The 24,864-nt window shown below is 34.4% G+C and overlaps 2 protein-coding genes and 1 non-coding gene across 5 annotated transcripts; 1 reads left to right on the top strand and 2 right to left on the bottom strand.

Moving 5' to 3' along the window:
* Positions 1–474: 474 nt before the first annotated feature.
* Positions 475–3,259, bottom strand: LOC115445714. The gene is made up of 2 exons (XR_005112823.1): positions 3,160–3,259; positions 475–2,803 (listed from the first exon to the last, which is right to left on the bottom strand). It is a non-coding gene; the product is annotated as an uncharacterized LOC115445714 (transcript).
* LOC115445716 (programmed cell death protein 6) lies at positions 882–20,034 on the top strand. 3 transcript variants are annotated; one of them, XM_030172093.2, is made up of 6 exons: positions 882–900; positions 14,260–14,322; positions 15,636–15,742; positions 16,301–16,569; positions 17,052–17,147; positions 17,943–20,034. In XM_030172093.2, the coding sequence occupies exons 2-6, from the start codon at positions 14,267–14,269 to the stop codon at positions 17,952–17,954; spliced, it is 540 nt and encodes a 179-aa protein (XP_030027953.1). In that variant the 5' UTR covers positions 882–900; positions 14,260–14,266; the 3' UTR covers positions 17,955–20,034. The 3 variants fall into 3 exon arrangements, with proteins under 3 accessions (XP_030027953.1, XP_030027952.1, XP_030027954.1); XM_030172092.2 differs by lacking the exon at positions 882–900 and adding an exon at positions 12,906–13,114; XM_030172094.2 differs by lacking the exon at positions 882–900 and adding an exon at positions 12,906–13,114 and having other exon boundaries at positions 17,052–20,034.
* LOC119190234 (dolichyl-phosphate beta-glucosyltransferase-like) lies at positions 20,026–23,550 on the bottom strand. The gene is made up of 6 exons (XM_037441640.1): positions 23,135–23,550; positions 22,598–22,772; positions 21,949–22,157; positions 21,591–21,805; positions 20,496–20,633; positions 20,026–20,271 (listed from the first exon to the last, which is right to left on the bottom strand). Exons 1-6 carry the CDS (start codon positions 23,207–23,209, stop codon positions 20,073–20,075), a joined length of 1,011 nt encoding a protein of 336 aa, XP_037297537.1. The 5' UTR covers positions 23,210–23,550; the 3' UTR covers positions 20,026–20,072.
* Positions 23,551–24,864: the final 1,314 nt, after the last annotated feature.

The raw sequence follows: 24,864 nt of genomic DNA, 5'->3' as shown, positions 1-24,864 counted from the left end.
CAGTATAAAAGTCCCAGTATGTACTTTCCGGCATAAAAAGTTAGAAAGCAACATATAAATAAAGATATTTTATAGACCAATGCAGACCATATAAAAAAGTCAGATAGATCGTATTCTTAGTAACAGAGCTTCACAGTTTATAGTTACGCAAACTTTATCCTCACGCCCTTATTTTCGATGGGGTAGGTTTCTACCTACAACCTACCTAATGTCAAATCAACCTATTTAATCACTACCAATCCATAGCTCAATCTGTACAACTGCAGCACAACATATTGAAATAATTTTATTTATTACATGAGTAAATTCAGACATGAAGGTAGCCTATGAGCTAATCCATGACATGGTCTATTCATGTGCCAAATTTTATCGAAATCCGATCAACGGTTTCTGTGTTTACTTCTTACAAACAGCCAAACATTTTACAAGCCAACGCATAAATATATGCATATACAAATAATAATTACACACCAATTTTACTAAATAGTATTTTATTGTACTCTGTAATTAATCCATATTAATTTTATTTCATTCGGTAAAAGTTTTAAAACACGGGTTGATGTCTATAGATTAACATAGCTACTCAAAGCCAAACATTAATAAAATTATACCTACGACAGCTATCTAAAACTAAACTAATAAGATTCGAGTTGATTTTATCAGTAGTGGAAAGGAGCATAATGCATTTATATGCAAGAGCAGATTTTAACGACAGAAAATACATAGTACATAGTTCATGCAACAATTTACCGCATGTTTATTCCTGAGTTACGGCTTACCACCACTGTGGCATATATGCCAGAGTTATAACTCTAGAATATAGACAGAGGTGGCAAAAGACGATGGCGACGTGGGCTGCCGACGACCTTGCGATCAAAGAAGGGGCCTCGAGGCTCAAAGGTTTGTACAGCTTATCTCATAATATTTATTTTGTGTCATTAAATGCTGTCGGTAAAAATAGTAAAATAATTAATCCAAAAACGCATCTTTCATCTCACCTAGCCTCCATACACAGAAAATTTAATTATGTTAATGAATTTTAGTCTTATATTTCTCATAGGATTCTTTGTTCTGGACACAACACAATTATATAATTAATAACAAGAATATACACATCAATGAAATCATATATAAAATAATTTAGATTCCTTAAATAAAAACATACAATAATAAAAAATACATAAGTAAAATTGCTCTAGCATGCAGATGCATTAGTTAAGTATGAAGACATTTTGATTACAGGTGTTTATTTTCTACATGTATAGATAATATGCAATTATAAGAACTGATGTCTCCTAAAAGATTACAATATTACTATTATTTCATTACATTTGATAAGTATTATTTCATTGAATTGATCCTATATGTTAATGATTATTAAGATTTCATTACAATATTGTTGACATGTCACTGGACAATGTGTCCTGCTACACCATTTATCTCTCTTGGTTACATACCATAAAATATGTCACAATATAAAACTAGCATCACTTGATTTCCATTTTGATTATACCATTCACTTCACTGTGTTCTTTCAGTTATGTCTATGAGTGTATATAGCCACTGTGTGTCCCAGTTGTGGGATTTGTTCAGCAGGTGTTTGTGTTTGGACTGCCTCAGTAGGCCGAGCCTGCTTCACACGCTTCCTAGCTGCATCACTCTCCGCATAGTACATGCCAAGCCTTGTTTTAATGGCGGCTAATGCTGCTCCATTGATTTCATCATGGAATATATTACTGTATCTCCACTGCTTCACTAAAGGACCCCTCTTTCTTTCCTTTTTGACTTTTTTCTTCTCTGGCTCAAGTATTATTTCTGTGCTTTGGTTGAATGCTGTGTTATCTATTGTAATGGTTGTGTTCTGTTGGGGTTCAGGCTTTGTTTGAAGCACAATGTATGCAGTGGCGGGCTGTGTAGGCCTTTGTGTAGTTGGCTGGAGCAATATGCCCATGCTCTGTCCAGCATTGGGTGCTTGATAAAAGTTAGTTGTGGTGCCAGTAGCCAGTGTGGCAGTAGTTTGGTATTGATTCTGGAAATAATTTTCTGCAATGTTCACAAGATGCCCACTGCCCGGGTATGCTATAGGTGCAAATGTCTCCTGTGGTGGGGGTGGCTGCTGTTGCTGGAGAGGCTCTTGTTGCTGCACCACATCAGTACTCCTCTTGGATTTTGGCAATGTGGCAGTGATATTTTCAGGATCATAAGTCTTGATGTAATCCTTCCACATTTTGGATATATTTATTTCTAATCCAGCTATCTTATCCAATCTGATAAAATCTTTCAGTCTGTGTGTGTGAACAATGGAGTATATGTGGTTTTTTATTTGATCAATGACTTCAGTTGGTAAACGCACCTCACCCCGACCTGCGGTGACTGTTCTTCCCTCTGTTGTCACTGGGAAACATGACACCATCATCCATTTTCTTGCAGAGTACTCTGACCTTTCGTTCTGTGATTGCATGGATGTTTTTGAAAGCAGTCTGACATACTTGTGTTTCTCTTCCTTTGACTCTCACAAAATATTCAAATGTACAAGTTCGGCGACTGCTGGACTTGACTCTTTTTCTTTTCACATCAACCTGTCTCATAAGGCCAAATAAATAAGCGTTTTGTTCGTCGTGTGTTTTCATTGAATAGAAACCTTGGAAGGTCTTCAACCGAACATCCTCTGGCACTTTTTGGAAACATTTTCGACGACAGTTGCAGTCAGGGCCGGGCTGCTTTGGAGGGACCACTTTTCCGTTTGCGTTTATGTATTCTAATCCAGCTATTCTTAAACGTTTCTGTTTTTGCTTGTGCCATTCTGAAAATGTATTCCAATATTACGAACATTATACACAATATACAATTCAAAACAAATATGTATTACAAATTCACTATAATCAGATCTATATAGGTATAGCAAAGGGTGCTTATGATATATTGTTACATATAACAATCCGTGTCGGTATAGCACTCAATTTTGTTTCAATTATGCAGGTAGATATACGTAAAACAATTTGAAATGAACGCCGGATGAGTTAAAAAAGCAGTAAGGTAGTAAGAGTCAAGTATTGAACTAACGAAATGGAAACGTAACTATGCGTACAAAAACGCTAATAAAGTTGCATTAATAACGCAAAACAGTAAAGGCTTCAGTTACGAAAACTTTAAAGTCACCTTCTGGATTTCGTAGGCGTTTTTTTACCACTTTCCCGTTTTTAGTAACCTTTATTTTTCGGTCATTACTTGAGACATCCGCCATTTTAATATCAAGCTAAATTCGACATACCCATAGTCAAATCATCGTAAGTAACGTGAATCGCCGCATGCAAAAATAAAACGTTTTGCTAAATAAGTGTTCTCCCCCAAAAAGAAAAAAAAATATCTTAGTTATTTTTTGTCCTTTTTTAGAGGTGTGATAATAATTTTAATAACATTAACATTATATCTAGGTAGAGCCCATGGCCGTCGCTAGGCGGGCCAAGGGACGGCAGCAGCCACTCCTAGATTCGATATTAAAATTCACATATTCGTGTTGAATTATTTGTTTGCCTCCCTTAGATCAATATTTGAGTTTTGATTCAAATGGAAAAGATTGCTTACTTTAACCATTTATAATAAACAATAAATACTTTTGTACGTGACTGTACACTCTAACAAATAAGCAACATTAGAGAAAATTATAAACTACCCACATTATGTTTCTTTTTTCTGAAATTATTATATTCATGAAATAGTACCTACCTATTTAGGTGTTCGAGCCTATGCTTGAACCACATTGAGATTAACGTTCCAATATTCATTGTCAACATCTTCAACATCCTCTATCTCACTCACTCATTAGGTGCATTTGTGACGTTGTAACCTGCCATAACTATACCTGTCCTTGTCACATACTTGGTAAGCAGCGCGCGGCGGGCTCTTCCTTCAGTACGCCGGGGGTGGACACTTAGAACATCTTGTGTAATGATGAATGATTATATATCTTAATGCCGTTACATAGAGTTTAGTTTTGGTTGACAAAAGGATGTCTCATCGTAACATCTTGTACCAACATAATAATCCAATAAATTTTGAAAGTATGTTGGCTAACATGATAGTTGATAATTTGCCGCCATTATTGACGGTAGATTTGTCATTGTTGAAGTTTATTTGCAAAAAAATTGTATTATTGCGATTATGTTCAATAATAAGTTATGTTTTATGCCGAATACGTTGAGTTGAGCCAGCTTTTCCGTTTCGTGTATATTTCTTCTTGAAGGAATTTGTGTAGTGTGTGTTACGAGATAGTGATTCTTATTATTCCGAGATATTGACTCTAATTCTGTTTACATTTGTGTAGTTTATTGATTTTGTGTGCGAGAATGGGGAAAAGAATTAATGTGTATAAAAATGTGAGGTTTGTGGCATACAAAAGTACCCAAAGTCAAACATATTTATGGCTAAGTATCCACTTCATCTACACCGGTAACAGAAAATTTATATTATGATTTAAAACATTACATAAAAGTGATGTATATTTAATTCAAATTTACAACCTCAGGTAGTCGTTGAAGAGAATACTCTAGATTATGGAGTTTCAATTCTATGCTTAGTAACCTAATCAAAAAAGGCACGTGTGAAATCTATGAATTTGCCCTTGCAATAATTGTATCATAGTAATTGTTGATTAGACGGAAAAAGATCATACCTGTAAGGTATAAAATTTTTCAATTTCCATATAAAATTGGAAATAAATAACGGAAAACTGGAGTGTTATGAATTTTTAAGTAGGAGACCTAAACATTATACAATTTATACATAAGAAATTCACGTGATAATATTGTGTATTTTCTAATTAAATAAAGGGAATTATTAAAAATTGTGGACGTTTTATTTTTAATATTCTAAATTCAATCATAACTTATACCTGTGTAAGATTTATGGTCAGCAATTTTTATCGATATAAAGCTGTCGATACAAAATTATCGATAATATCGATTAAATAAGGAACGTTCCTAGAAACGAGCAGATTTATAGTAAGTTGGCAGCCTTGCGTATCATTTTTTCTGCGTAATGTTGGTACAAAATGTAATTCTACTGGGCTCACGTATGTGTGCGTGAGCTCAAATTCAATGTACTAAGTGCCGCCTCTTCTTACGTAGTATATTACTTACTCTATGCAGTACGCCAGCCTAGCGCAACAAGGAACAAAAAATGTTTTGTATGGAATTGACATGGCATTTAATGGCGGATACTGCTATCTCTCTCTCTCAGTACAGTTTCTCTTTCTATTCCTCACCGCCATTATTATTGTTTGTTTATTTCCTGACGTTTTGGAATACATTTGTGTTTATTGATTTATATTTGTATTATTTGTTATTCAAACAAGTAAAAATATACTAAAATGTGTTTTTGTTGGTGTAAGTGAATACGTTTTAAAGACATGCCACCAAAAAACGTTTCATTACGTGTGAAATTTGTGGAGATCGAGCCAGTCGAATAAATCGCAAAAGCAGAATGTTTATGGCGAAATTTCCATTGGATGCGGTCAGGTAAGCATTAATTAGATGTTTTTAGTCATCTCGCAAATAAAGTAGCTTAGAAATAATAAAAATTCTCATTTTCTAATTACCATTATGTTACTAGTGATGTTGTTATTATTATCGATATCGATACCTGTTTAAATTTATTAATCAATTTGCCCTCCGTGGTTTCACCCATTTAGGTCCAGATTCTGTGGGAACATAGTGATAAAAGTAGTAATTCTAACTATCTACATACCAAGTTTAATCGCAATCATTTTAGTTTTTTTGCGGGTACGAATAATAAACATACAATTGCATGCACACGCTTATAATATTAGTAAGATGATGACTGATCATCAGGACAAAAAATACTAAAGTCGTGTATGTGTCTGTGTGTGTGTGTGTGTGTGTGTGTGTACTTAAAAATGCGTTGAGCAATCAATGTGCCTGGTCACTGTTTATGATTTTAGGCATAGATATAATTTAATAAGCAATTTATTTACAATTAAAAAATATTTCCAGATGCCGAAAGTGAGTTCAGATTGTGGGAAAAGAAGATTTGATATATGTTCCCATAGGAAAGCTGCATACTTTGAAATATGTGTGTGGTTCTCACTTTAATAACAAAGATTTTAATAAAAAGAACAATCGCCTTAGAAAGTCAGCCATACCATCGAAAAATTTGAAAGCTGATCCACTTCCTGATGAAATGTTGTTTGAATTTCCGTGCCATGTTTTTATAAACAATTATTGCACAAATGATAATAACTTTCAAGAGAAGTGCGACAAAGAAGTATCATCCCTTGACTTTATAATTAAATATTCTCATTGTACCTTGACCTATCATAAGTGCAACTATATTCGCCTACATAGTGAATAAAGGATTTTATTTTAAAATACAATTATTATTCAACATGTGAAAGCTTTTCATTTTATTTCGAGTCCTCATTTTAGTCCAGCCTTGTAATTATAGTGCTAAAATGTTCACTGTATATTGTGAGTTGGATTGATAATGTGGACTCGAAAATACATTATATGAATTTTATCAAAGTAGCATTAGCGTCGATTCCCACCCAGTAGAATTTATCGATATCGATAAAAAGTGCTCACTACTATGTATTTTGTTCAGTTGGTAGTATTGTTATTTGACGTTCCTGACGTATTCTTCCGTGATATTGGTATTGATACGCCATGTAAATTCGATTTTATTACTTTGTATTAAGTCCTGTCTCTTAAAACGTAGTGATTATATTCTCTTTGCAGTACGCTTTCAATATTCGTTGAATCAACACGTGTAAGTATCTTCTTCTCCCGTTCGGCGCTTTTAAGCCCAACGACGATATCTTACCGCTCGGCGCCTCAAGGCCCAGCGACGAATGAGCTATGTAATAGTTCATAGAACTACCTTATAGAAAGTATGTTTGTATCGAGGCAGTGGGCAAAACGACAGTTTGAGGCGCCAATCGTTCGGATTGAGACGACCGCCTCCTCGAATGAGTCGACCGTCGTCTCAATTGATGACGACGGTTATGACGACGGTCGTTCGATTGAGATGGCGGTCGCCCCGATTTGGACGACCGCCGCCCCGGCCCAGACGCCAGTCACACTGAGTGTAGTCTCAAGTAAGACAGTATGTCGTCTCATCTGAGTCGTCATACGGGTCGCATCAAATTGAATGTCGCCTCTTTCCAAGCGACAATTGTCGTACCAATTGAGGTGTCCTTTCTTTCCCTATGCATGAAATAGCGCTTTCTCTTCCAGAACCATGGCAGAGCTAACGTCAATGGGTGCTCTTGCCGCCGAACCTTGGGAAAACAATGAAAAGGGTTTATTGGCAGTTATTGCCTCGTTGGATGAAAACTTTCCGGTTAATTGGAGAGAATGGAAGGTCTTTAATTACACTTTTGATTTGAGATTTGCCATCCCCACAGTGGATTTGGCACGGGCTTTCAATCCTTCCGCTACATCACTATCCGAGCGGTCATACAGAGCGATAAGGGCTTCTTTCTTGAAATGGCCGTTAGGAAGAGCTCTACTCTATGCGCCACACAGTCTAATGGAGAAGATTCATTCGCCAGCCTACGAGGTCTTTATGAGTACCGTGAAGGAACTAAAACCAAAACTCGCCAAAAGACGGGAGGCGTCACAGGAATTGGAGCGCCTCAGCCCACTAACTAGTCTGTGGCCTTCCATGGGTACGAAACGCTCAATTGAATCGCCTACAGAAGTGTATCATAGCCAAGCAAAATGTTCCTCTTATGCAAATGTCTCAAGTTCACCTATTCAATCAGAATCTCGAGCGCCAGCACAAGGTAGCAGCGACCATCTGCTTGCTACTGTTCTGAACCAACAAATGCTATTATTTAACAAATTGCTCAGCATGCAATCAGAACAAAATGAGAACATTAAAACTATCATTCTCAATCAACAAGTGAGCACCGCGTCGAGCGCACACCAACCCTGTGAAGGCAGCCTTAATAAGTCCTACGACTCTCTTCCAGACAGTACACAATCTGATGAAGAAATGGATGAGCCAGCCCAAGATGGTGGAGACAATCCTCATACACCAGATATTCAGGGCTCCAAAGAAGCTGAGCTACGGAAAAAGATTGCCGATGCACAGAGAGAACTTGCAGTATTAGCAGAAGATAGAAATTCTAATACCACTGCTTTTGACTTTACGCCAGCCACCACAGAACAAGAACCTAAGATCGCACGAGCAGACCCAATAGCAGTAAAGCATGGTTTGAATTGCCAAAGGTTAGGCGACAGTAGCTGGTGTAATGTACGATACTCAGAGATTCAAAAGCATTTTCAGGCAACTCCTGTATTTACTTCCTTAAAAACAATCAATCTTTTAGCTGAATTTACTCCGAATTGGAAATCAGTAGAGATTTTGGAGAAATTCGATCTAACTTTAGGGGCTATAACAAACGGACTTATTCAGCAGAGGATTATATTCCAAAACGTTTTGGAGAGCTTGCCAACAGAGGTCAAGAATATTGTGGGCCGAGATTTTGTAGCAGCAAATTCTGGATTTAGAAAGAATTCAGATGCTCTTCTGCAGTATGTGTGCGGGCGGCGTGCAGAAGTAATAAAACAAAGAAGGGAGGTCTACAAACCTTCTAGCAAATCTTTCCGAGAAATTCTTCATGACATTCCTCCTTCGGGGACCCACTTATTCGAAGACAAATCTCTTACGGATGTTATAAAAGAATTAGGAGGTGTGCAAAAATTGTTTCCTAGCAAGAAAAAGACATACCCTAACAAAAAACCGATACCTCAAGGGTCTAAACCTAAAAGCTCTCAAAATGTGCTCTATCGTTTTTCGCGACACGCGAAATACCACGAAAAGAAATATACCCTATACCAGAGATACAGAAGGGAAGGGACGTCAACAAAGAACTTTTCCCTCTAAAAACACACCAAAGCAAAAGGATAGAGGCGGTCGAAAGTGACTACTTTTCTGCGGGGCGTCTAGCCAAATTTGTACATCGGTGGAAAGGCGCAACCGAAAACCTTTTAAAAATATTAAATGGCTACAGAATCCCATTCAAGAGTGTTCCTCCGATAACAAAATTTTCTCGAGTAAACGCCCAAAGATATCGTACCAGAACATCAGCGGCAATGTCGGTAGAGATAAAGAAAATGCTACAATCCGGTGCCCTGCAAATCAGTACACACCAATCGGGATTCCTATCCACTATGTTTCTAAGAAAGAAGACCGATGGAGGGAATCGCCCTATATTCAATCTGAAAAGGCTCAACGATTATGTCCTTACGCCAAAATTTCGCTTACTAAATCACCATCAGATCCCAGAACATATGAGAGAAAAGGATTACCTGATGAAGATCGACCTTTCACAGGCATATTTTCACGTGCCCATCGACCAGAACCACCGTCGGTATCTGTCACTCTCGCACCAAGGGAAGATATACGAGATGACGTGTCTACCTTTCGGCCTAGCAAGCGCCCCTTCAGCATTTGCAAAAATTACGAACTGGGTAGCACAACAACTTCGTCAGAAAGGCTTTCGAGTGATAGTGTATCTGGACGATTTTCTGCTAATGCACGAAAACCCCGTAATTCTAGAACAGCAAACGACCGTCGCTACGGAATATCTGAAGAACCTGGGCTGGCAGATCAATCAAGCGAAATCATCGACCATCCCTTCAACCACCATAGAATATCTAGGCATCACTTGGAACACAAGTCAGAACACGAAGGCGTTATCAATTCCAAAAATCCAACAGTTGCAGAAATGTATTCAAGACCTACGGAGGAAAGCTCAATGGAGCTGGTACGACGCCAAAGTGATTTTAGGAAGATTGAACTTCGCATCATTCACGGTTCCGTTAGGGCGACTTCATTGCCGACAATTACAGAAGTCTGCTGTCACAAACTCGACCCCATCGGAAACATTATATCCCAGATGCGGCCTTAGAGCAGCTCAAATGGTGGATAGAGAATCTGCACAAGAGGTCACCGATCCATTATCCTGGCCCGTCAATCTTTGTCACGACGGATGCAGCAGAAAGAGGTTGGGGTGCCATAGCAAATGGCCGTCATCTATGGGGAAAGTGGACACATTGTCAAAGAAAATGGCACAGCAACCTAAAAGAATTGTGGGCCGTACACGAAGTCCTTCAAAGTTTGGGTGCCGAAATTCGCCACAGGACAATAATGGTACAATCGGACAATCGAACGACTGTGGCTTACATAAACAAACAAGGGGGCACCAGATCAACAAGATTATTAAAAGCCATGACACAAATCTTAGAATTATGCGATTTGATGGATTGTCATTTAATAGCTCGATACATTCCGGGGATCTACAACGGAATAGCGGACAGGCTGTCAAGAGAAAAGGCCTTGCCAGAATGGCACCTCAAGGAAACAATAGTAACCTGGATATTTCAGAAATACGGAATTCCAGATATAGATCTCTTCGCCACGAAGGAGTCAGCAGTCGTTTCGAGTTATGTCAGCGAAGACTCGACAGACACAGGGAGCCAATTCTGCGATGCATTCAGCAGAATTTGGAAATACAATCTGGGGTGGATATTCCCACCGCCAGCCTTAATTCCGCAAATACTTCGCCACCTACAAAAGTCGGAGGGACGATATATTCTAGTAGCGCCCAACTGGAGCAGGGTCTTCTGGAAACCAGAACTGGAGCAAATGAAAGAGAAACCTCCGCTGTTGATTCCGAATCTTCGCGAAAACCTTATAGATCTCCGCACGAATTGTGCTCCTCAAGGTGTAGAACGCTTGGAATTGGCGGTATGATTGGTACGGGCTGGGCGAAGCAGATAGCAAACTGGTCTGAAAGTGAAATAAAGCTATTGGAATCATCTTGGAGGTCGTCATCCTTAAAAACGTATAGACCAATCTGGTCAAGATGGTGCAGCTGGGCCCAATCAAACAGGATACCTGCAGATGATCCCAGCCCTCACGATTTAGCTAGATACCTATGCTACCTCTACAGAGTCGTAAAATTAGCGCCTAAGACCATAGCCGTCCACAAGTCAGTTGTAGCAAACTTCGGAAATCCCGTAAGATCTGACGAGCTCAGCGCCCATCCTCTAGTAAAGCACGTATTAAAGGGCGTCTTCGCTGAAACCCCTCCGGTTAAAAAGTCAATTTCGTGGACTATAGAAGATCTCCTAGCGTTTTTAAGTACCTACCAATTTGATCACGACAATCTCTTTGCAGTCTCAAGGCACACTTGCGTGCTTCTCCTGCTCGCTACCAGCAGAAGAGTCCATGACTTAACACTTTTATCGATAGGAAATGATCACTTCGAAGAAAGGGGAAATGAAATCATACTCTGGCCTAAATTCGGGTCTAAAACTGATTCGGTTTCATATAAACAATCAGGCTGGTTGCTGAAGAAAGGAGAAAATAATTTTGATGGGCCACTTGATGTTATCTTCTGGATTAAGAAAACCATTTTAATAACGAATATGCGCCGTAACATGGCGTGTAATGATTCTCTGTTCATTACCACAAGAGGAAAAGTGAAGAATGCTTCCCGAACCGTGATCGCGGGATGGATAAAAACGTTATTTAAAGAAGCAGGAATATCTGCATCTGCAGGTAGCTTTAGAGCAGTTGTTGCAACCAACAACTGGGTTGGTAATTATTGCAATATTGATGAAATTCTAAAAAGGGGCAATTGGCGGTCTAAAAATACATTCTTTCGGCATTACTTCAGAGAAATAAAACCACAACCTAATAGGAACCCAAATCCTTTAAGTAATTCCTTTACACCAGTGATGTAGGCTTATTATTAAATATAAGATTTAATTGATTTTATGAAAAGCTTATTTTCAGGTCTTAATTACATATTGATAATATATCATTCTGGTAATTATGTAAGATATCTTTTTAATTGTTCAAGCAACAATTTGCTTATTATATATTATAGGATATTATCCTTGAATATATATCTTTCACAATCTCTGTCTTTCTCTTCACACGAAAATAATAAATAGTCACAGTACGCTTAGCTCTAGTCCCATATTGAAATCTTACATATTATGGACTAGTCGGACAGCGCGCCGGCAGATAATAAACACGTCTCAATGTGGTTCAAGCATAGGCTCGAACACCTAAGGCCTAAGGCCACACCTAAGGCCTTGCCGGCTCAAGGTACTGAAGGAAGAGCCCGCCGCGCGCTGCTCACCAAGTATGTGACAAGGACAGGTATAGTTATGGCAGGTTACAACGTCACAAATGCACCTAATGAGTGAGTGAGATAGAGGATGTTGAAGATGTTGACAATGAATATTGGAACGTTAATCTCAATGTGGTTCAAGCTACGGCTGAAACCTAAATATCCGTTTTTTTACCCTTCGGGGGAAAAACGGTTCTATTTTATGACTATCTTCTAGGGATGTGTACAATACTGACATTCAATAATTACCAATATTGATATTCGATAAATACAACATTATGATAAATTGAATCAGTTATTCATCATTTGGTAGTAGGTAGGTAATGGTAACGTCACTGCAGTTTCAATTTATGATCTTCCCTGACAAAAATCTTCTCAAAATATTTTTATGTAAGTAATCCAATACTTTTTTCCTAGCGATACATCAATGATCATCATACGCTGTCACTAGAACAATAAAATGGTAATGAAGAACATAATATTAGATAACAAATATAATATTGCTATAAAATATATACGTATTATCTACTATATATCTACTATATATTATAATAAAAGGGAAGTGGCCACTTTACCAATAAAAAATAATGGTTAGATTTAGGTTTTTTATTTGTACTTAGAAATTAGAAAAAACAAAGTTTACAATTATTGGGATATTTTATTATATCGATATAATTAATATCTCGGATTGACACCTATTAAATTTGGACATAACATAAAACTCATTTCAATTAATTTTGTACATCCCTATACGTCACGTCACCTTGTTGCGTCTTGGCTCAAGTCAAATTTTCCCCACTTTGCGTTTTCATTTTGCAGTGTTTTGTGCAAAGATTTTGTATATTCTCTGTTTATCACATAAAATTTAAAAATATTCAGTTTATGCAAATACTTATTACTCTGCTTATTACGTGAACTTGATTAAGATACGCATTGCACAAATACGTAAGTATTTATTCTGGTAATTAAGTGATCGTCAATGGTGGTTTGAAAGTAATAAAATGTATAATAAACATTCATAATATTAAATATAATTATAATTTTATTTTGCTGTGAATTTGTGATGCTATGCAATGATGAAAAGATAAACATTAGGCTAAACATTGACAGTTCATTGTACCTACATAAATATAACGTAATAAATAGAAAGTTGAGATAAAATTAATTTCACTAAATTAGTTACAGAATATTAAACCTCTATTTTAAATATATTAAAGCAATAAATATATTATATTAATTGATTTCAACATATTTGTTAATATTACCTAAATTGGTACACGAGTCATAGTATTCAGCAGGTAAATAAGTTTATTGACTGCTCCAGGATAATCACACATTCAACATTATATGAGCTTTCTCAGTTTTGTTTGCTATCTTTTGGCAATAAATAATATTTAAAAAATATCTTGAGCCTAAGATAAGACTGTTTGTCTAGAACATGTATTATGTTTGTTCCAGATAAAACATTTTATAAAACTTCTTATGTATATAATATGCTGTTGATATTTTAATTTAGTAAATACATTGGATACTTGGTATCTCTAATGTTGCACCTTGAGATTTTCATCTTTTTAGCATATCAAGTTTACTATACAAGTTGCTGGCTCTCTATTACAACATTTTAATTTTTATTTATGTTGCAAAAATGAGATTAAAAATGTTCATGTTCTTAAAAATGAGGAAAGAAAAATTCATGGTTCCTCCTTAATTTTTTAGGATTATTGGAATTTTCAGTAAAGTAGATTTAGTATCATGTTATTTGTTATCAGGCTGGCAGTTTGTTTAACTGATATGCCTGTATCCTACAATTATCATTTCTGGTTAATAATGTAAAATAGAACTTCCTAATAGTGAGCGAGTGAAGTATAATTATACAACTTTCAACATACATATCTATTCTGAAAATGAGTCATATGTTTATGAGTAATATACATAAGTTGATACTGATGGTATCATTTCTGTGAAAAGTCTATCACAACACAATATTATTCTTCAAGATTCTGAAATAAAAAAAAAATTATTTCAGAAATAAATGCATAAATATTCATGTTAATATGTACTGTTAATAAAATTAAAAATTATTATTTCAGATACAAAATGGCATTCCAATCACCAATGCCAAGCCGGGAGTTCCTGTGGGATATTTTTAGAAGGTAATTAAAACATTACCATAGTGTATGATAGATGTATATTTTATCAAATGCACTTCCTGCTGGCATAAAAAATATCTAAGTTTGCAGCAATGCACCAATTTTAATGAAATTTGGCACACACAGGTTAATGTATAGACTACTTTATAGTCTATGGAATACTTTCTATACAGTGAGATTATTATTCTCATGAAATTCTTTTATATGGATTGGAGTTACATCTAATTTAGATAAATTTGAATTTGTATTTCTATTTTTAATTAAGTAGGATGGATATGAATATTAATATATTGATTGCATGTACATATAATTTTGTGTTTCTGTATGCAGCATTCATGCAATGGGTGTACACAGAGGGATAAAAAATACTCAAGGACACACAGTGTGCTATTTTAGTAACTGATAAGTTTTCATATATACATTTTCAATCACTTTATTAATTACCAAATTTAAAAGGAATGCATACTAATTTAATTACACTGATATAATTAAATTGTATATATAGTTGCATTATAATTGCAATTGTCAAAAATATACAATTATAAAAAATAATTTACATTAATTAAAAAATAGAAAAAGTAGCTGATTTTAAGTATGTATGTAACTAATTGGCGCAAAAAAATGTCGTTTAAGTCAGAATTAGCCTTTCAACCGTATATACTCATATATATTTATACAATTTGCTTAAATTCAAAACCTAGAATTGGCCTAACAAATCTGAGTCAAAAACTAAAACATCATTCTATGTTATGAATCAGTTCATTCGATATTTTATATATAGGTACCTATGTATAGTATATCTCGCCTGTGTGTATGTTGTATTGTGGTTAGGATATTTTCAGTCTAGATACCATTTATTGCAACTTGATAATAACTGATGTTTGATATTGAACACACTGAAGTTGAGCTACTTGATATTTCAAGTATTTATAAGTATATGATTTACTGGTTGTGTTGTCTATTCATATGAATGTAGATTTTTTTTATTTTTTTTACAGTTACATAAAAATGGGATCATACATAAATAATATTTTTTTACATTATGACCTTGTAGCAGTGTTCTTAAACTACCTTGCAGTTCCAATTTATTTTGATACCCTAGTTTTTTGATTTTCTCCTCAATTTTGAACAAGGTAAATGGAACATGAGCTGACAGAAATCTTATTTTAAGACTGATATAACAATAGATCTGTTTCCTATCATATCATAGGGCACAAATCTGATGCAGTATTTGCTTTAGCTTCTCTGTTTAGAAATCAAGATCTGCACTTTGTTGATGTTTTCATAATAATTTAATGTGTTGAATAATTTTTTAGAGTGGACAAAGACCGCAGCGGTTACATCTCAGCTGATGAACTGCAACAGGCATTGTCTAATGGTACATGGAACCCATTTAATCCAGAAACAGTGCGTCTAATGATTGGTAAATATTTTTTATTCTCATTATAATATGAGTGCATGATATCTTAATTGGCAATGGAATGGACCATCGAGGCAAAGGTCTGCAGGTTCAAATCCCAAGGCCCACGCTTGAGATCTTTTGAAGATATGTCTAATATACATAAACATCGAAAGTTGATCAATTATAGGGCACTTCAACGGTGAAGGAAAACATCGTAAATATACCTACATAGCTGAGAATTCTCCATAAGAATTTTGAAGTATCTTCACCAGGTCAGCGTGGTGCACTAAGGCCTAAACTCTCTCAGTAGTAGAGGAGGTCCATGATCAAAATAAGATTAGAGAGATTATAGGTAATAAGATAACATAATAATAATACATGTAACATTGTTATACATATTATATTGTTTTTTTAAGTGGTCTCTATTCAGCAATAATGGTAGGACTTGGATTAAAACGATAAAAAGATAGGCAAAGTATGTTAGATGTGCCTCTGTCTAAACCTCTGAGGATAAAGGTTTAAGCTTATTTATTTATGATAACATTCTCTTGTTCTAATAAAAAATATTGTATTTTGTAGGTATGTTCGACAAACAAAACAGAGGAGTTATATCGTTTGAAGATTTTGGAGCTCTGTGGAAATATGTCAGCGACTGGCAGAATTGCTTCAGATCCTTCGACAGAGACAATTCTGGGAATATTGATAAGGAGGAATTGAAGAATGCACTCACGGCCTTTGGATACAGACTGTCTGATGAATTGGTCAACATAATGGTACAGAAATTTGATAGGTTCGGCCGTGGCACCATACTGTTTGATGACTTTATCCAATGCTGTATTACTTTATATGTAAGTTGATTTAAATAGTACAATTGATATTGTAGAGCACTAACATCAAAACATTCAACATAGATTGCCTGCACATATTGCTGAGCTGTGACTGAGTAATTTTTTATGATGGAAAGAGTTGATCACTATTTTTTTGGGCGGACTTAGAGTTCGACCTCATTGTGGAAGTTTTATTCGTACCGCGTAAGCAATATAACTACGTCACTGAGAGTAAAATTTGTAGTGTACTAGCTGTGCCCGCGGCTTCGTCCGTGTGTAAATCAGTGTGTCACAAAGTTTTTCCGCCTAAAATGCGACCCACTAGATGTTTTACAACCACGAGACCTCTTCAACAGTAATCATTATATTTCAGTAATGTGTTATTAAACTAAACCTTCCTCAATAATTGCTATATTTTTTTTAGTAAAAAACGTACAAAAAAGATTGTATACCAAGGTTGTGGTTACAAGTATGCAATGTTTACCCATGGTCGTATTTTTCAGACTCTCACGTCAGCGTTCCGGCAGTTTGATCACGACCAGGATGGCGTCATCACCATCCACTACGAGCAATTCCTAAAAATGGTATTTGGACTGAAGGTATAAATTCTCAAACTCTACATTCTGTTGTAATCAAATCAATTGGATAATAAGTGCATAAATGATTTATATTATATATAAAAACATTATTGGATGTGCAGATTTTCTTGGCTGTATGAACGAATATTTTATAAAATTTTATTGTAAATCAAATTCTTATTGTGGATCATTCATTGGAAACTTGAAGTTCTTTTGTTGCGTACAGAAATTCTTTTCACATTTCATCAAACATTCCATGCCACAGATGCAGGATAATGATTGTACAAGTTATAATATTCTTGTGCATGTTATTCACTTATTTAAATGACATATGATTCTTGTATTTACACAACGCTAAATCAAATACAAAGACTGATTGATTAATAAATATAAAAAAAAAATAATAATCAGCATGCGTTTAGAATTTGTTACTCATAACTTAGCTTTGTGCAATATTAAAAAGACCACATAGGATTAATGTTATTGGTACATAATGTAAATTGTAAATGTTGATGAATATTTGTCTTTTCTGTCTGTAGATACAATAAAAAATATTGGAATATCTTGGAACGGTTTCTAATTGCTTATTTACGGTATTGATTTATTTTTATGTTGTAATATGTATAGTCAATGTAAAAATATATATAAAATTGTGCTTGCATTTTTACAGCTAAAACGAATTAACAATGATGTGTACTAAACAAAGAATAATCTCAACGCTAAATGTGTAGATGTTTGTAGCATTATATTGTCGTATAAAAATAATGTTATTTGGTATGTATCTGCACTAACTGGATACAATTTCTTTTGGTTTAGTGTTGGCCGTAACGCTGGGGACTGGTCTACGTTCACTGATAGCTCAGGTAGCAATTTTGGGACCTTACCACCACACTTATAACACTCAAATTCATGCTATTTAAATATTAATTTCATCAAATTAATGGTAAGGCTTTTAAAACATGTACTGTAAAACGGAGTTATTTAGAACTCGAGGGGTTACCAAATTGTTATCTATAACTTTTTCTTTGTAAGTTGTGTAGAGGAATTAGGTTTTAATTCGATTATAATTTTGTGGTTTCATTTGAAAATCTATTTTTTTCTCATCTTACTCTTTTAATTACAAAGTGCATTGAATGTCATAGTAATCAGATTTTAAGTTAATGATGATTAAATTTGACAAAAATCACCCAGTTTTATAGATCTGTCATAGATTGGAATGTGAATCACAGCATGTTGTCTTTTGTCCTGACTGTAGAACATCAGACCTTGGTAAAAAGTATCTTCTCCGTCATAGATATCTTATAATATACATAAGTACAAAAACTGTTACATATTTATGCATGTGCATTTATAGGAGTCTGCCAAAATAACCGGATCATATTATGACAGTGCTATGAACGTATCAGGCACGGACTACAAATTTGATTGGGGCATACCAACAGCGTACTGTACCCGGGCATAACGATTTTAGTTACCGTGGTATCGTCGCGTGCCATGCACGGAGCGTATCGGCACCGGTAAAATATTCTCGCCGAAAATTGGTAACGGTCCGTGCAAAGCACGCGAAGTTGTTGAGCAGTGACGGAATTCTAAGGGGCGTAATCTCATATTTTTCAATACAAAGAATATTTCTTTGCCTGATGGCTGACACGGTCTTAGTGTAGTGGGCAGATTCCTTTATTAATTTAGTAGTAAAAAAATAGAATTATCGTTTGGTATTACTGCAAAATGGTTTTTTAGTGCTGCATGAAAGGTTAATCTTGAAACATTTAAATTAAAACTATCGCTCACTTTGCCAAATTTTCTTAGATCTAGCAGTAAAAAATCTTGCTCTAGATTTGCTCAAAATGGGTAAACCTTTATCAAATCTACAAAATTAACGATATTTATTGTGTTATAAGATAATATAAATAAATAATGTAATTTCCTATCTATCATTATTATTATATTCGTAAAAATGTGGCGTTGTCAAATAATATTCAAGAACGAAAAATTGTACAAATATTTTCTTTTATTATGTATGGCACATAACACTATTTAACCAATCTTATTGAATCAGTGTTTGAATCCTTCCATTAGTTATTATAAAGAATAACGTCCTTTTTCATAAACGTTATTTATCTAAGGGTGGAGCATTGCTGTGATAACAAGTCTGTTTCTCAGTGCAGACGGCATGGCAGCCTTTGCAGTGCGTAGACATAGGGCCGTGGTGATTGGCTATTATTAAGATAAAACTTCAATCTAGTTAGCTGTCAGGTAAACAAAGCTGAACAAACATTAAGGTTGCAGATAAACGAAGCTGAGAAACAGACTTGTTATCACAGCAATGCTCCGTCCTTAGATAAATAACGTTTATTAATAGGGAGGTAAGTTTATAAAAGGTTTTCTATGAGAAGACTTAATTGAGTTGTTTTTCTGTCAACAAATGAATGTTACACAAATGTGTTATTGCACAATTATCATTAAGAAATAAAGTATCTAAAGATATATGCACTGTAAGTGTCCTTGCATTTGTTACATACATAATTTTATACACCGAACATTTATAAAATGTGTTACTTCATTTCTTTATTATAACTTGTAAGATATTGATGTATGTTATATAATAATTTAAGAACTCTTATTCCTTTGATGTTTGTGGTATACAGTATAAGGATGAACACTACTTTCAAAAGGTGGCATGTTTGTAAACTGAGTGGTTGAAGGGAAATATTTCTTTAATATATTTCTTCTTTAAGTGTGTCATCTGGAGGCTTCATGTTCAAAAAATTATCAGAAATATAGTACTGTTCTCTTGTATACTGTATTTATAAACTCGTCTTAATTCCCACAAGCTTATGTTATTTAGGAAAGCAAGCATGTATCTTGTGTATCTGCTGTATTTTATAATAAACAACTCTTGCAGTAATAGTTTTTTATTTATATGAAAATAACACTAAGAACATTTTAGTTGGTTTTATCACTTTTAATTTTCCAAGCTCCTATTTTATACTTGAGCCAGATGAGGCCCAAGTCACATCCCATCTGTATCCAGGAAAGCACTGGAGTCACCTTAGAGCCCTCTATTTCAGTCCATCTTACTGGAATCTCTACTATTGGAATGTTCAGTTTTTGTGCAATGTACAATAGTTCGACATCAAATGCCCTGGAACAAAATGTGAGTATATTATTTTTGATTTGGGTTTTGTTATTGTTAATTAGGTACAACGAATATTAAATTAAGTAAAATAAATGCATCTCGATGTTTGGTCCTATCCATTAATTGTTTATAAATTATTATATTTCAATTGCACTGTAATATAAAAATCATGTGCATTAAAAATTATACTACGACCTTATTTTAAATGCTGTTATCTAAAAATAATATACCATCTGTTAACATGTAGACTTTGGAAGCACGTCCGCGCCGCTTCCCGGGTGAATAGTTTGAACCCACATTGTGTATCCTTAATGCCTTTCACAGTGAACAGCCACACGAGAAAATGAAACCCGTACATAAGTATGTTCCTGGAACAATTACGGACCTTTTGTTAAATTCGGCGAGGGTTTTGAGTTTCTGATAACTACCACCCATTTAGGAAATCTGTAGCTACGCCAATGATTGTACAATACAAAGGCTGTACAATAGCATATACACTATGAGTACTAATTGCAATATAATACATAAAGCACATATAAAATACATAATTTAAGGATAGAGAAGGATCCCAATGTTCAGTAAACTAAGAAGATTTACGTTTTGACTGACAGATATGTGGATGTACAACAAAAAAAGCAAAAAGGCGCGCAACATACAAATATAATTTTTGTTAATTAATATATAGGAAAAGTAATATGATGTTTTCCTTAATCTAACAATTACACATAATACTCAATACTTTTCCGTATCTGGACACGATATAGTTTCATGATTTGTTCTGGTTTAGACTTTGGAGCATTTTTTAAAGATAATATATTAAAACCAAATTATTCAGTGCAATAGCAGTATATTTGTGGCAATATGTTAATGTACAGATAATTTAGATTTTATGATAAGTATATCCTTGTTTTATATTCTTTATCATAGTACTCAATGTAGTTAAAAATTACATCATACGCCAAATTGTTAATTACTAGGATACATAGATCGACAATCTTATCTTTTTAAATTATTTTTTATTGGGTTAATCACAATAATTATCATTTCATCTAGTATTTATTTTATAAAAGAATTTATGATGAGCAGTGAAAAATAGAAATCATATGCTATAATCTCGGCTTGGCAAATATCATTGAAATTTAATTTATTGAGTATAAGTCGTTTGTAGTCCTTTTTCGTAAACATTTAAAAAAAAACAATTTTTGAGTTGCGATGAAAAAAGCAATTGGAATCGTTTGTTGAAAGTGACAGTTAGTTAAATGCACTAAAATATATTTTTACAACAAATTTTAGATTCATTATTAATTATTTTCCTTAGTACTTACCTAAAAACACTTCTTGTTGCTAACGATTCTTTCTCGAGGTGTGCTCTGGATCCAATCACCATTGCCAAAGAACTGCTGACCTTCTTTGATTCATCAATGACATCACATTTAACAACATCTTTCATGGCTGTCTCTAATTTGGTAAAATCTTCAAATTTTGACGCACCATCTGCATCTGCAAATAGTATTAAAGCTCCTCTGGAACTTTGTACACCCTAAAAAAATAGAATATGTATAATAATTTGTACCTCCACCAAGTTGGAAGATGCTAGTTTTCATATAGAGTGGTAGTCAACGAATTAATAATTGAAAGAAAATTTATATTACTTCAGTCTATTGTCATTGTAGAACTACTAACCAGTCGTACAGCTCCTCCTTTTCCTCTATTCTTGATCAGCTTGAGACATCTCACTTTTTCACTCCCATATCTCTCCGAATAAGACTCTGCTACTTCCACTGTTTTATCTCTACTGCCATCACTCACAACAATTACCTCATAACTGTACTGAGGGTGCTCTTTCAGTCTGTTCTCTAGGAATTCTATTGTCTCATCTAGCATGGGTGGTACTGTAAAATATTTTAAATTATTACATCATACTATGAAAAATAGCATCAAGATATTTAATTTCACTACTTCTGAATATAAAATATTTTGTAGTGTAAATTGCTGGTTGCACACATTTGACATGTATGTTGGAATACATTTAATTAATTAATTTAGTTTGAATTTTTGGAATCGAGTAGGATAGTTGTATTACTGTACAACTGCAGTGTTGAGATCTCGGGTTTGAGCCCCAGGTTGGACAAATGTCATTTTTTTACTCAGTATTAGCCCAGAGTCTGGAATTTATGCCTAATATGGCGATAGGCTCACCCCTATCAGATCATGGGATGTAATACATATGGCAGGAAGTGCGTGGAACAGTTGTGCTTCTTGCTACCTGTTCGGGGATAAAAGGCGGGAGTGTGTGTGTTTTTCAATAGATAATAATATTGTTTTAACTTACATCTTTCCTCCTCATTGTAGGCAGGGACTACTACACTCAGACTGACTGATTCATTATCATCAATGCTAGGGAACTTGAGTGTTGTCTTATTTTTTTTGTCATTGTATTTTTCTTCTTCTTCATATTTCTCAACAACTGGATAGGGGCTTGTTATAATGTATAAGACAATTGATAACTGAAAGAAATATATCACTTTAATTTAATGAAGCTTTTCAATTTTATTTTTAGTAATATTTTTTATGTCAAGGGATTATCAACATTTTCTCACTAACTATAATGTCACTAAGTTAATAATTATGAAATTTTTAGCTGTTAAATGTATGAGACTTTGTACTTATCATAAATTTATTATTATATATTATAATCAAAGCGGTCATGAGTCGGCATATGTAAATAAAACAATGCCAACAAGGCATTCCTACATTTGCATGTAAGGTTATATCAGAATTAATTTTGAATTGGAACTATAACATGATCCATATTTAGAGAGCTTTAGCATGGCTATTAATGCGATAAATAGTTAATATATTTACTTACTGCTATAAGCAAAGCTATTCCGGATGCAGACACGTAAATCACACCGGTCCAAAATAATTGAAAAATTGCGTCCATTATAAAACTAGTTTATTTAGCCGGCAATATTTTACTCTTACATATGTTAATGTTTTACAACTAATAATAATATATTTACATGCCGTATAAAAATATTAAATAAAAAATATATTTTTGTGTAACTTGTAAGTGTAGATCATATTACGTGTTTTCACTTTTAATTTTGTAAAACACAACTGACAATGAAAATAGCTTTGAATGTTTTCATTGGCCAAATCAGGGATCTGATACAAGACTTCAATTACTTTGAGTATTTGTATTGGCTAAATTATTTAAAAAAAAAACTAGAAGCACAGTGCGTTTTTATGAAAACTGCTGCTGAAGACGACTGATCAGTGAATGAGTTTTGACTGTTTTGACAGTATTGTGAATTGTTGACATTTGACAATAGGGGACCGGACCAATTTTCAGAAGGTGTTTTAAATTGATCATTGTGGATATAAATAGCCAAGAAAAATAGTATTTTGCACAAATAAAGCTTAAAAAGTACATAAAACCATGCCTAAATGCTAAATAGCTATAATTCCCGCGCAAACGCTACATTATGTCATTTCGTCTCGTGTGACGTCATACGTGGATAAAGCAACTTGACAAGTCTTGTCATTTGAACAGTGATTTAATAATGCCAGATTAAGGTTATTTACCCTAGATTTAGGGTAAAACTGAATCAGCAGGGTATTTTTTTTATGGTAATTTTTGGGGTAATTCTACGAGTTAAGGTATTAAAGCTATTGTTTCACGGTATTGTAATAAATATTGAGCTTAGAGAAAGATGTTTCCTACAAAAATTGTAGGCCATGAAACAATTATAATTTTTTATTCAATACAATTTTCGTGTACAGCTAGTTGTTCCTAATAAAATGAGATAATTAAATTAATAATTATTGAAGTGGAAGTGAAGAAAGAAGTGGCGTCTGCATAGATAAGGATATAAAAAAAAAAAGTACCGAATTATTTATGATTGATTTAAGGTGGTAGCTCAAGGTCCATTTTCATACATTTTGTTTCGGCTTTAATCTGGGTAACTAAACAAGTATTGGCAAGTAAAGAATTTAAATTCACGTCTAGTTAGTGATTAGTTCTCGCAGTTGAGAAAAACGTAAATAATTAATAATCATGGATATTTCGGCCTTTAAAATTTAATATGACGAAATTTTAAAGGCAGAAATATCCATGATTATTAATTATTTTACATTTTTCTTCAACTGCGAGAACTAATCACTAACTAGACGTGAATTTAAATTCTTTACTTGCCAATACTTGTTTAGTTACCCAGATTAAAGCCGAAACAAAATGTATGAAAATGGACCTTGAGGTATCGCCTTAAGGGTAAAATTTTAAATTCCAAATAATCCTGGGGTAAAGAGAAATTATGATCTGGCAACACTGCATAGACCGTGTTAATCTCAGGCAATCTCAGGTTACTGTGTAACAACCAGAATTCTATATAAATATATATTCTATTCCATATCATGTGGCAGCTAAAACATAAATAAATACATCTCATAACCATAACCTCCCTGGGTGTACAAATGATTTAATTAATTGAAATATTCATCGATTTATTTTAAACCGAAACACTATTTTTTATTTACTTACATCAAAGTGATTATTAGAGCAGTTCTGTGTCAAAAAACACATTTAAAGCATTAAAA

This window comes from Manduca sexta, chromosome 22 (genome assembly GCF_014839805.1).
Source record: "Manduca sexta isolate Smith_Timp_Sample1 chromosome 22, JHU_Msex_v1.0, whole genome shotgun sequence".
Taxonomy (NCBI): domain Eukaryota; kingdom Metazoa; phylum Arthropoda; class Insecta; order Lepidoptera; family Sphingidae; genus Manduca; species Manduca sexta.
This window is presented reverse-complemented; position numbering and strand designations above follow the sequence as displayed.

Bases quoted from the DNA above. Each gene is read 5' to 3' on its own strand.
- LOC115445716 (XM_030172093.2), top strand. From the start codon at position 14,267: ATGGCATTCCAATCACCAATGCCAAGCCGGGAGTTCCTGTGGGATATT. The intron at 15,743-16,300 runs GTAAATATTTTT...TGTATTTTGTAG, and splicing joins AACAGTGCGTCTAATGATTG to GTATGTTCGACAAACAAAAC. The intron at 16,570-17,051 runs GTAAGTTGATTT...CGTATTTTTCAG, and splicing joins AATGCTGTATTACTTTATAT to ACTCTCACGTCAGCGTTCCG.
- LOC119190234 (XM_037441640.1), bottom strand. From the start codon at position 23,209: ATGGACGCAATTTTTCAATTATTTTGGACCGGTGTGATTTACGTGTCT. The intron at 21,806-21,948 runs GTTAGTAGTTCT...CTATTTTTTTAG, and splicing joins AAGGAGGAGCTGTACGACTG to GGTGTACAAAGTTCCAGAGG. The intron at 20,272-20,495 runs GTATATTATTTT...ATTTTGTTCCAG, and splicing joins AGTCTACATGTTAACAGATG to GGCATTTGATGTCGAACTAT.